The sequence below is a fragment of the Marmota monax genome, unplaced genomic scaffold, assembly GCF_021218885.2.
Source record: "Marmota monax isolate L192 unplaced genomic scaffold, Marmota_monax_Labrador192_F-V1.1 WCK01_AAM20220418_F8-fsc00054, whole genome shotgun sequence".
In the NCBI taxonomy this organism is placed as follows: Eukaryota; Metazoa; Chordata; class Mammalia; order Rodentia; family Sciuridae; genus Marmota; species Marmota monax.
Genome location: NW_026692145.1, coordinates 4,540,953 through 4,553,223, shown reverse-complemented (window position 1 = coordinate 4,553,223; position 12,271 = coordinate 4,540,953). Strand labels below are relative to the sequence as shown.

At 39.0% G+C, this 12,271-nt stretch overlaps 1 protein-coding gene across 1 annotated transcript; it reads right to left on the bottom strand.

Annotated features, from left to right (window-relative positions):
• Positions 1-7,406: 7,406 nt before the first annotated feature.
• Gpr119 (G protein-coupled receptor 119) lies at positions 7,407-10,216 on the bottom strand. The gene has a single exon (XM_046469395.2). It carries the CDS (start codon positions 10,017-10,019, stop codon positions 9,012-9,014), a length of 1,008 nt encoding a protein of 335 aa, XP_046325351.1. The 5' UTR covers positions 10,020-10,216; the 3' UTR covers positions 7,407-9,011.
• Between the last annotated feature and the right edge of the window lie 2,055 nt (positions 10,217-12,271).

Here is a 12,271-nt window from a genome sequence, read left to right as displayed (position 1 = left end):
CTTTGACTTTGTCTTTATTTACTATTTTCTATACTATTTTATGCCAACTCTTTTTTTATATCTTTATTTTTATGTGGTGCTGAGGATTGAACCCAGTGCCTCACATATGAGGCAAGCATTCTACTGCTGAGCTATAGACCCAGCCCTCTTTATGCCAACTCTTTTAGTTACATTCTCTAGAAAGTGATAAAAAGAAGGTGAATATGAAATTGAGACTGTACTCTTTTTTTAATATTTATTTTTTAGTTGTAGTTGGACACAATACCTTTATTTTATTCACATATTTTTATGTGGTGCTGAGGATCAAACCCAGGGTCTTGCATGTGCAAGATGAGTGCTCTACCGCTAAGCCACTACCCCAGCCCCAAGAGACTGCACTCTTAAAGCACACATTTATGGGAATAGAATAAGTGTTTTGTGCTTTCCCACCGCTATTCATTGTCATAATGCCACTCACTGCTAAACACCAGGCAAGTAGCTATTTCCTAATCATGAATGAGGAAGCAAGTGGCTCATTTGGAAGTTCCTACAGATAAAATGCTAAAAGAGGCATTAATAGGGAAAAAGTTCTGGCTACTGTCTTGTAATACAACATTGCCTGGCGTATTGCAGTCACTCAAACATTGGTGGAATGAATAGTATAGGTCTTCATTTTTATTGTTCATTCTTTTTTTTTTATTTTTGTAGTTGTAGACTGACAGCATGCCTTTATTTTATTTGTTTCATTTTTATGTGGTGCTGGGGATCGAACCCAGTGCCTCACACATGCTAGGCAAGCATTCTACCACTGAGCTCCAGCCCCAGCCCTGTGGTTTTTAAGCTCACATTATGGTGGGAGAACAGATGTGTAAATAAGTAATTACAATAAATTCTGAGTACCATGTGAGGGATGAACAAAGTTCTATAGGAGCATGGAAGAGAAACAGCCACAGGGGATTTGCCACAGGTTCATAATTGAGGTGACATTTGAGCTGAGTCAAATGAAGATTAGATCTTACCGTGTTGATGAGGCATTATTCATTTTGACAAATGTTTAACATGTTTCTACAATTAGAAAATCATATAGAATGATTTAACTGCTGTCAAAATCCTCTCTCTCTCCTCTTCATCCTTCCCTCCTTCCTAGCCCCTGGCAGCCACTGAATATTTTCATTGTCTTCATGGTTTTATCTTTTCCAAAGTGTCATATAGTTGGAATCATATTGTGCCTTTTTCAAACTGGTTTCTTTCACTGAGTAATATGTATTTAATTTTCCTCCATGTCTTTTCATGTTTTGATAGCTCATTTCTTTTCAGTGCTGAATAATATTCCATTGTCTGTATATACCATGACATATTTATGTGTTCATCTACGGAAGGACATCATGGTTGCTTCCAAGTTCTGGCAATTATGAATAAAGATGCTCTAATCTTTTGTGTACATATTTTTGTGTGGATATAAGTTTTCAGGTCACTTAGGTAAATACCAAGGAGCACAATTGGTGGATGTTATGATAAAAGTGTGTTTGTTTTATAAGAAACTGCCAAACTGTCTTCCAAAGTGGCTATATAATTTTGTATTCCCAGCAGCAGTTAACAGGAATTCCTGTGGATCTACCTCCTTCCTAGCCTTCAGTGTTGTCATTTTTTTGGGTTATAGCCCTTCTAGGAGATGAATAGTAGCATCTTGTTTATTTATTTTTGTTTTTGATACTGGGAATTGAACCCAGAGGCATTTTACCACTGAGCTACATCTCAGCCCTTTTTAGTTGCCCTTTTTATTTTTTATTTTGAGACAAGTTCTGGCTAACTTACTGAGGCTGGCCTCAAACTTTTGATTCTTCTGCCTCAGCCTTCTCAGTCACTGGATTACAGGTGTGTGCTGCAGTACCTGGCTGTGTTTTTTTTTTTTTTTTTTGTACTGGGGATTAAACCTGGGGCACTTAAACTACATCCCCAGCCCTTTTTAAATATTTTCTTTAGAGACAGGGTCTTGCTAAGTTGCTTAGAGCCTCACTAAGTTGCTGATGCTGGTTTGAACTTGCGATCCTCCTGACTCAGCTTCGTGAGCTGAGCCATTGGGGTTATAGGCATTTGCTGTTTATATTTATTTTTAAACACTTACTACATCTGTTAGATAACCAACTCAACCCCAGATAGATAAGCAGAAAGAAGGTAATTTTTTCCACATTGGCTGAACAAAAGTGTTCATATTGTTAGAAATGACTCTCATTCACATTAACTTAAATGTTCTTCCTTAAGAGAAACCTTCCAGGGGCTAAGCTCTAGGTTTCTGTCACTTGCTGATGAAAACAGTGTGAAAGGGCTGAGATTGTGGCTCAGTGATAGAGTGCTTGCCTAGCACATGTGAGGCATTGGGTTCAATCCTCAGCACCACATAAAAATAAATAAATAAATAGATAGATATAAAGGTATTATAAAAAAGAGAGAAACCTTGCAGTGAATTTATCTACCCAATCTAAATAATTTTTCACACTATAATTTTTATATCGTATCACAATTTATATTGCATTTGTGTGATTATTTGATTAACATCTATATCTTCCATCAGTCTGTAAACTTCATAAGGAGAGAGATTATGTCGATTTTGTTGACTGCTGAATTTTCAGTACCCAGAACAGTTATATACACTCAGTAAATGTTTGTCAAATGAATAAATGAATTGATCTGTAGCCAAAGAATCAGATAAAATGCATTAAAATATCATAAAGGTTCAGCATATACTATGGGATTTAAATTGAATTAAAATTTGAATTACTAGATAGAATATTATATGATAAAGTTTACTTCAAGCCTGAGCCACTTGAAGGGCAGTATCATCTTGACTTTAAGTATTGTCTGTGTGCTAATGACTTCCAAGTGTCTATCCCCAGCCTATACCTCTCCCTGTATTCTCCATTCCATTGCTTACTCCACATCTCTGTTAGCGTCTGACAGGAACTACAGACTTAACAGGTACAAAACAAAATTTTTGACTTGCCCCATACAAAAACCCTTTTAGTGGCTCAGACCTTGAAGTAATCCTTTATTCTCACAACTCACATCCTGTACCCCAGCAAGATATATTTAAAGGGCTGAAATGATGATCAAAATCTGTAGGTTACAAGTTGAAAAAATCTTCACCCCCTGCTCTCCCAATGTTTTGAGTGGCTGGAGCATAAGATGACTCAGATAATAATAACTAAGCCAGGCAGAGTGGTGTATATCTATAGTCCCAGATGTTCAGGAGGAGGCAGAAGCAGGAAGATTGCTTGAGCCCCAGGGGTTGGAGGCCAGTCTGGGCAACATGGTGAGACCCTATTTCAAGGGGAAAAAAACCCTAATATTCACATGACTTTTTATTTGCCAGGTACTGTTTTAATTATATTATTTATAAAACTGTCCAAATCCTTATCCCTTTAGAAAAGTACTGTTCTCATTTTTCAGATGAGATGATGAGGCTCAGAAAGGTGGAAATGATTTGCCCCTAGAAAGTGGCAGAGCCAGCATACTAACCCAGGTAATCTGGCTCATGAACCCATGCCTGTAGTTATTATAGAGGTGTACTGACTTAACCTTGTCTAGAGTGAAGAATTTATGGCATTTGAGCACTAAAAAATATTGATTTCATTAATTCTCCTATCTTTATAGCACCCTTCTACCCCACCCTTCTTCCTCCTGTCTATGTGAGCACAGTTCACCAGGGGTAGCATAGTGGGGTTCAGAAAGAAGGTTCTTGCCCTCAGATATGGCACAGCAAAGCAAAATGAACTTGTTTCTGTTGTACATTAGACCATTTGAAGAAGAACTTAGAATTATTGAATTTAGAATTCAAACTAGAATTATTGAACTTTGCTGAGAGCCATAGCCAAGTAGGAATGACGCATGGCTCTCAGCAGAACTTAGAATTCAAACACTAGTTTGAAATTTAGTTATTTGGACATGGGGCTAGACTTCTTGCTGTCTGTATTTTGTATTTTGTTATGCTTACAAATAATTTTACAGGACAAGTGATTAAGCTACTAAGAACATGATTGTAAATAATGTATATATATTTGGTACTATAGATTTAACCCAGGGGTACTTTATCACTGAGGTACATCCCTATCCCTTTTTGTGTTTTTATTTTTGAGACAGGGTGTCACTAAGGCCTAGGGCCTCATAAAGTTGTGAGGCTGGCTTTGAACTTGTGAAATTCCTGTTTCAGCCTCCCAAGCCACTGGGATTAAAGGTGTGTGCCACTGTGCCCAAACTGATTATAAATAATTCTTTATTTACTAAAGTATATCATTTAATGGAATTTTTAAAAAGCCTAGTCCTCAGATATTATATGTAAGTTAAAGTAATAAAATTGCCCCCCCCATATTTTCATGTCTTCTTAGTTAGAATGGCAATTCCACAATAATCTTAATTTCTAAATTTTCACTGTAAAGGATATTTGTCCTCTCTTTATTTACAATGTCTTAGCTGTGCTTACTCATTTAAACACTTTTCATGCATTCTTCCCTTTCCTGTTTGTTTAAAAAAAAAAAAAAAAGCAACACAGGCTGGGGTTGTGGCTCAGTGGTAGAGTGCTCGGCTAGCACACATGAGGCACTAGGTTCAAACCTCAGCACCACATAAAGATAAAATAAAGATATTATGTCCACCTATAACTAAAAAATAAATATTAAAAAAAACAACACATTATTATATTAAGATTACTAAGGGACCTGGAAATCTTAAAGTAGTGGTTGGGATTTTGGATAAGAAATGCTTGAATTAGGGGCTGGGGTTATGGCTCAGCAGTAGATTGCTCACCTCACATGTGCAAGGCCCTGGGTTTGATCCTCAGCACCACATAAAAAATTTTAAAAAATTAATTAATTAATTAAAGATATTGTGTCCAACTACAAGTACAAAAAAATAAATAAAAGAAATGATTGAATTATGAGTCTGAGTCTGGTTTTTATATTTGAAATTAACTTGTGGCCATTCAGCTATAATTTATTGGTTACTCTGTCTTTTTTAACTACCTCTGAGATGATATGACATCCATTTGCTTTTTTATAGGAAATGTTTTTATAGTTGTTGAATGGCTCAATGAACAAATCTGCAAAAATACTACAGGTGATAAAATCACATTGAACAGTTTTGTAAGATAGCATGGCATTTTATTGGACCTATGACTATGTTATCTTTTTGTGTTAATCAGCTTTTAGTGCCCTAATGTCAACACAATTGAGACAGAGCTGGAACTGATATGGATCTATTATGATAAATGAGAAATAAGATTAAATCATGGGATTGTTGGACAACATATACCAATAAGAACAAACCTAAACAGGTGCAGAGACCTCATCAGGCTCTTGGCCCCACATGCTCTTAGTCCCTCCAGTGCTGAGGAGCAAATAAATCCTGCCTGCCCTGTGCTGTAAAAGGGGTTTTGAAAAAACAGGAACTGCTTTGTGCATTAAAACAGAGTCTTAGACTCTTAGCAGCTGCATCGGTCGTTTCTAGGATTCCTCATGAGAGGGCTCTTTGAGCCCAGTGGCTGATTATGGTCCTAACAGCTTGTAAATCCAGTGAACATATGGCTGGGTAGTAGCATGTTAAGCTCTCATGTACTTTACCCAGCCATGGTTATCCATTAGGTGAGAGCACATCTTTCCCTGTGAGCAAACTGAGAGACTATGGCTTTAAGGCTTCAGTTGCATCAAGAACTATATCCTGGCCCTTGTATACATGTTTTATTCCCACGCCCTCTTAGCATTTTATGGTATTGCACAAAGTAACTGCCTGAGAAAAATTTAAGAGTCAAAACACTGAAATATCACGCTGTGCTATATTGATGATGGAGTTGCACCCTGAGGTGCTTTCTTAAACTACTGTGCTCTATTAGTCCAGACTTCTGAATTTGCAGGAGGAAGATTAATCCTAGTGGTGGAACATCAAAAGGTTTCCTTTTGTTAACAACAACAACAACAACAGGAACAACAAAAGTTAACTCCCTTGGTATGGTTTATGCTTTCAGGAATTCATGAGCCTTATTTCTTTGATAGTCATATCAATGTGGTCTGTTCATTTATGGTTCACTTATGACTCCTCTTAGCAGATCTCCCAGGGAAACATAAATGCTCCTTGATCTAGTAATACTGCTTTGGAAAACTTATCCTTAGAGAATCAAAGAGAGACATGTCGGATTTATACACAGAGTGTTTATAGTGATATTATAACAATGAAAAATTGGAAATACCCTACATTAAACACAACTATAGGAAAATGGGTAAAATATTACATACTTGTACACTTATTGTTTAGGATTTTAAGGAAAAAGGGCTAATGTTTTTCTGAGCACTGACAATGTGCTATAATTTACTAGGCATTTTCACACATATTATCTAAGTTAATCCTCACTATAACAACATAAGGTAGGCATTATTACCCAATTAACAGTTGAGGAAACTAGTTCTGAGAATTTAAACAACTGAATCATGATTTGAACATTTGTCTGTTGGACTTCAAAGCCTGTGATTTTTTTCTTGCACATACTGACCCTCAGGGAGAGCAGAATTTTGTTATTTGGATTGAACCTAGTATTGATCACCTAACCTTCTGTTTCTGCTATTCTCCTGTAGCTTTAGAGAAATCTTTAAAATTTTATTTTAATTGGCAGATAACAATTATACATAATCATGGGGTACAATATGATGTTTTGATATATATTTACAATGTGGAATACTTAAATCAGGCTAATTAAGTAAATTATACTCACCTTTGCTTGTGTTGTATTAGCAAGATCTAGCCTTTGCAGCAAGGCCAGGAACTAAACTTTGAACCACCAATAAAGAGGGCATTGGCTTGAACTTGCTTTCAATTTTGTCCAAAATCCATATCATTATTTGTATTTCTGTCTAGTTTCCAATAACTCATAAACCAATCCAAGAGTGTGTTAGCAAAACTGTTATTTGCTGGATGCTCAGCACTTCAAGGGATATTGGGTTCCATCATCTACTCAAGAGCCAAAATCTTCAGTTGTAGGAGCATAAAGATTTTTTGGTGAGAGCAAGCATGTTCTCCTCTGGGCTAGAGTGGTAAACAGAACAACTGCAAAAGAATTTACCAAAGGAGGACTAATGTGTAAGAAACCCACCATTAGATAGTGAAGATAAGGAGTGTGGAAATTTCAAGAGTACAGAAACTCAGAGTCTTGAGTATTTTCCTCTGAATGGCTGATGAAAGAAAACTGGGAGTTTATCTAAAATTAGAGGGGAATTAAGAAAACCCAAGTGCAAAGCATCATGATGTGGTGACATCTTTTTGAGAGAATGATGGCTAGGTTCTATACAGTTTATGAATATCATAATTTGAGTTTTTAATGAAAATTTCAAGGGCCTCTTGAAATTAGCACATTAGGTTATCATTTTAGAGATATTGGAGGATTATCCTTCCAGGGTTGCTTCAACACCAAATCCCAAATGTATTAGTCTACATCATTTTAGTTTCTTGTTGCCCTCTTTTGTTCTCAACTCACTAACTTTCTGAGGAGATAACTCAGTTTAAGGCCTTGTGAACTAAACTTTCTAAGAATCCACTGTGGAGACCAGGAGGTTGAGGAATGAATTACAGGGAACTTAGGAAGGCAGAGTGTGGTTTCAGAGTGTCATTCTGTCCTTGAATTTTCCTGCCACGGCTTCCCAGAGGTAGCCTGAGCAAAATTCCCAGCTGCCAATTGTCATTTTATACCCCACAGAAAAAAGAATGAGGTACCTGCTCCTCAGCTGGCCTCCTCTACCATTTTGGTGGCATCTTCTTGTGTGACTGAGTTTCTTAGGAAAATGCAACTTTGGGAGTAACTGGATGAAAGTGTATCTCTGGGGGTCAAAGTGGGTCCAGGCTGGAAAGCTTGGCTGTGTCTGCCTTGGTATCTACCTCTTTTCCCTCTTTTCCTTTCCAGTGCCTCAGAATTTGTGTTTGAGCATTGTTATCAGTAAGTATCTATAAGTTACATATGAGACAACTGGGGGAAAGGAGCACCAGAGAGTTAAGGTGGTGGTGGATTGGGTGACATAGTAGCAGAAATAATCACAAAATAGGCTGTTTCCCAAATAATACAATTTAAATTCCATGAAGTGTGGGGAAAGACAAGCTTTAGACTCTAATTCAAGTTCCTATGTTTTATGCAAACTCACTATGTAAAATCCCTGATTTATATTAAAGAAGGTAGGAGGTACAAGAACTCCTCACTTACCAACTAAAAAAAAACCCTTATTTCTGTAGTTCTGTGCTGTCTAGTATGGGAGCCATTAGCCACATAGAGCTGTTAAGCATTTGAAGTATGATTAGGTTGAATTCAGATAATCTGTAAGAGTAAAATACACACTAGATTTCAAAGACTTAGTGTGAAAAAAGTAGTAATTTTTAATATTGATTACATGTTGAAGTGATAATACTTTGTATATATTGCATTAAATAAAACATTAACAAAAATGTTTAAGGAGATGGAAATGTTAATTACTCTGATTTGATCATTACATATACATGTGTATTGAAATATCACACTCTACTCCATAAACATGTACAATTAGAATAATAATTTAAAATTAAAGCTTGAGATGTTAAAGAACATTAACATTAATTTTGTCAGTTTCCTTTTTAACATGGCTACTAGAACATTAAAAACTGTTATGTGGCTTGCATTATATTTCTGTTGGACAGTATTGCTCTGATATGTTCAAAAATAAGATTTGTTATACAAACAGCTTTGTAGCAGTACATTTCTTGCTTTAAATAAGTATACTATACAGGAGACAGGCCTGTTTCAAAAGAAGGACAGGGAGGAATGGAGATTTGCAGATGGAAAAACTGGTTATAGAAGAAAATCAGGACCCTGTCCCAGTTGCCTCTCATTCTGGGGGTGAAGGGATGTGGAAGGTGGGGTGGTCAGTCATCTGAGGCAACTTTTATCATTCCCTTAGCTCCACGTGATCTCTTAGCTGGGGTCCAGAATCAGGAGAGGAAGGGCACTTTGAAACTTCTCCTTCCTTACCATCTTAGCCATCAAGCTCTGAGTTGGAGACAGTGATGATGTGACAGGAATTTTCCCTGGGCCTCTCTGAACCACCATTCCTGGTTGTGAGAAGGCAGAGGAGTGAGGTGAGCCCCTTCTTCACTCCCAGGGCCATGTGGTAGAGCTGCAGCCGCACCTCCTTCTGCCAATAGGCATAGATGAGTGGGTTGAGCAGGGAGTTGCCTACACCAAGCAGCCACAGGTACTGTTCCAGCACTTTGTAGAGGTAGCACTCCTGGCAGGCCACCTGCACAATGCTAGTGACAAGAAAGGGGGACCAGGACAGAGTGAAGCTCCCGATGAGAACAGACACAGTGCGGACAGCCTTGAAGTCACTTGCATACCGCGGGGGCCGGTAAGCTCCCGCCAAAGCTCCTGCATGCTCCATCTTTTGAATCTGCTGTCTATGCATGGAGGCAATCTTGAGCATGTCGCAGTAGAAGAAGACAAAGAGGAGCATGGCTGGGAAGAAGCCAGCACAGGAGAGGGTCAGCACAAACCTTGGATGAAACACAGCAAAGAAGGTGCAGGGCCCTTGGTAGGTGGTTTGCTGGAATATGGAGACTCCGAGTGGGAGGAAGCCAACAAGGTAAGACAATAACCATAGCCCAGCAATGCAGGCCCCAGCCACAAGCCCACTCATGATCTGAAAGTAGCGGAGGGGCTTTTTAATGGCAAGGTACCTGTCAAAGGCAATCAACATGACTGTGAGAACAGAGGCAGCTGCAGAAGAAGTGACAAATGCCATTCGAAGGCTGCACAGGGTCTTCTGTGTGGTCTGAGCAGAGCTGGAGAGCTGGTCTGCAACTAGGCCAGAGATAGCCACGCCGATCAAAGTGTCAGCCACAGCTAGATTCAAGGTGAAGCATAGACCAACACCATCATTCTTGTGGATTGACAGCAGCACAGCCACAGCTACTAGTGCATTAGTAGCAATGATAAGGAAGGCCAGAATAGCAAGGATCACTCCAAATGAGAAAGATGACTCCATGTCTTGATGTGGCTTGACTTCCACTTACCAAGGCATGCTGGCTTTCCAGCTCAAATTCTCATGGCTCAGATGAGGAGGATCTGTGGGCTCAGAGCCATAACACAATTCTGGTCATCACTGGCAGTTCAGGCTGGTAGCTTGCCAATCTTTGGGATCTTGATGTCATTAAAAATCATTCACTCTCTCTCTTTTGAGTCCTCAGCCTTCTGCCTCTCCAGCTTTCTGAAAGCAGCAATCCCGGTGCAGACCTCCCCCTGAGCCCTGAGATAGTCCCTCCCCCTCCAACAACCAAGTTACTAGACAACTACCAAGTACCTGGCACATGCTGTCTCTCCAGACCCTCTCCCTTCATTGATGCTTCAAAGGCTTTGGAGGGATGGGTGCATTCATCAGTTCTCTTCTCTGACAGGAGATATAATTGACTCTAATCACACTTTTTCTTCCTCCATAGCTTGTTATTAAATTTCCACTTCTTTTATTCCTAAGGCTCAAGTGCCAGCTTAATAACTAATCTCAGCTTAATTAAGCATTTGCTTAATAAATAATTCTCAGTTACTATTATGACTGCCTTTAATCAAGCAAGATGATCATAATCAGTTGAAGTGGGCTGATTGCTGTTTGAGGGGCCCAGCATCCTTTCAGGAGTGTTACCACACTTTGAAACTGTTTCTTATCTTTTGCTTTCTAGTACCTCAGATGCTAATTCATTCAAATAGAGCATGCTGTTTCCATGTATCTTGCTTCTTGGAACTCAATTCGTTGAGAACTCAGGACAGGAAATAGAAGGCAAAGAATTGTTAATATTGTCATTCGGTTTAGAACAGAGCCCATTCCCCATCTCAAGCTGCTGTCTCTTTGGTCTATTCATTGGGAACTGTTTCACACCATGGCAGACTGAGTAGTGACTAGAAGGTTTGCCTTTCTTCATCCTGTAGGTCTGAGTTTATCTGTGAAAATCAAGGTGGGCTTCATTCAATAAAGAGTATGCTCAATTTTTTTAAAGTAAGACTCATTTATTTTTTTTTTGAGAGAGAGAGAGAGAGAGAGAGAGAGAGAGAGAGAGAGAGAGAATTTTAATATTTATTTTTTAGTTTTGGGCGGACACAATATTTTTTTGTTTGTATGTGGTGCTGAGGATCGAACCCGGGCCGCACGCATGCCAGGCGAGCGCACTACCGCTTGAGCCACATCCCCAGCCCGAGTATGCTCAATTTTTTTTTAAGAGAGGGAGAGAGAGAGAGAGAGAGAGAGAGAGAGAGAGAGAGAGGAGAGAGAGAATTTTAATATTTATTTTTTAGTTCTCGGCGGACACAACATCTTTGTATGTGGTGCTGAGGATCGAACCCGGGCCGCACGCACGCCAGGCGAGCGCGTTACCGCTTGAGCCACATCCCCAGCCCCTATGCTCAATTTTTGATAGTGGAATTTTCCAGGGGAAAAGCTTGTGGGGATTAGGCCAAAGGGCAGCAGTGTTGCTGAAGCAGGTGAGATGGGTGCAGGGAAGGTGGCTGTGAAAGTGACTCCAATTTAGGTTGTATATTCATTTGCTTGGGTACATTTGAACTAACCTTTTGCCTGCTACTCTCATCTTGGATACCAAGAAGAGAGGGGTGGGGATAAGAGTGGTTAGAAGCTTATTTACTCAATTCAGGTGAGAGCACAAATGGGAAAGGTTAGTGTTTTAAGTGAGAGAGTGGAGAGCAAGGTACAGAGGTGGAGGCAAATATTATATTCCGGGATGTTTGACAGTCTGAAAGGGCCTTTGGTGACGTCTGTTCTACAAAGGCTCAGAAAAGCTGTGTCATGAGAACTTGATATTCCATTTGCCAGTGTGGTAACAGTTCTTATTCTTTTGGTACATGCATTTAGGAGGTTGATTTCAGTGCTGATGAGCTTTCTCCAGATCCCAACTGTGCTCCAATCTTATAAATACAAATTGAGTTTTGGATTTGGAACATACTTAATACAGTATGTTTTTTCTTTGACTTCCAAAAATAAATAAGTAAATTTTATTTAAAAAACAAAAAACAAGGGGCTGGGGATGTGGCTCAAGTGGTAGCGCGCTCGCCTGGCATGCGTGCGGCCTGGGTTCGATCCTCAGCACCACATACAAACAAAGATGTTGTGTCTGCTGTAAACTAAAAAATAAATATTAAAAAATTCTCTCTCTCTCTCTCTTTAAAAAAAAAAAAAACAAAACAAAAAAACAAGAGACTCCTCCAGCACCAAGCAGCATGAAGTACTCATGACTC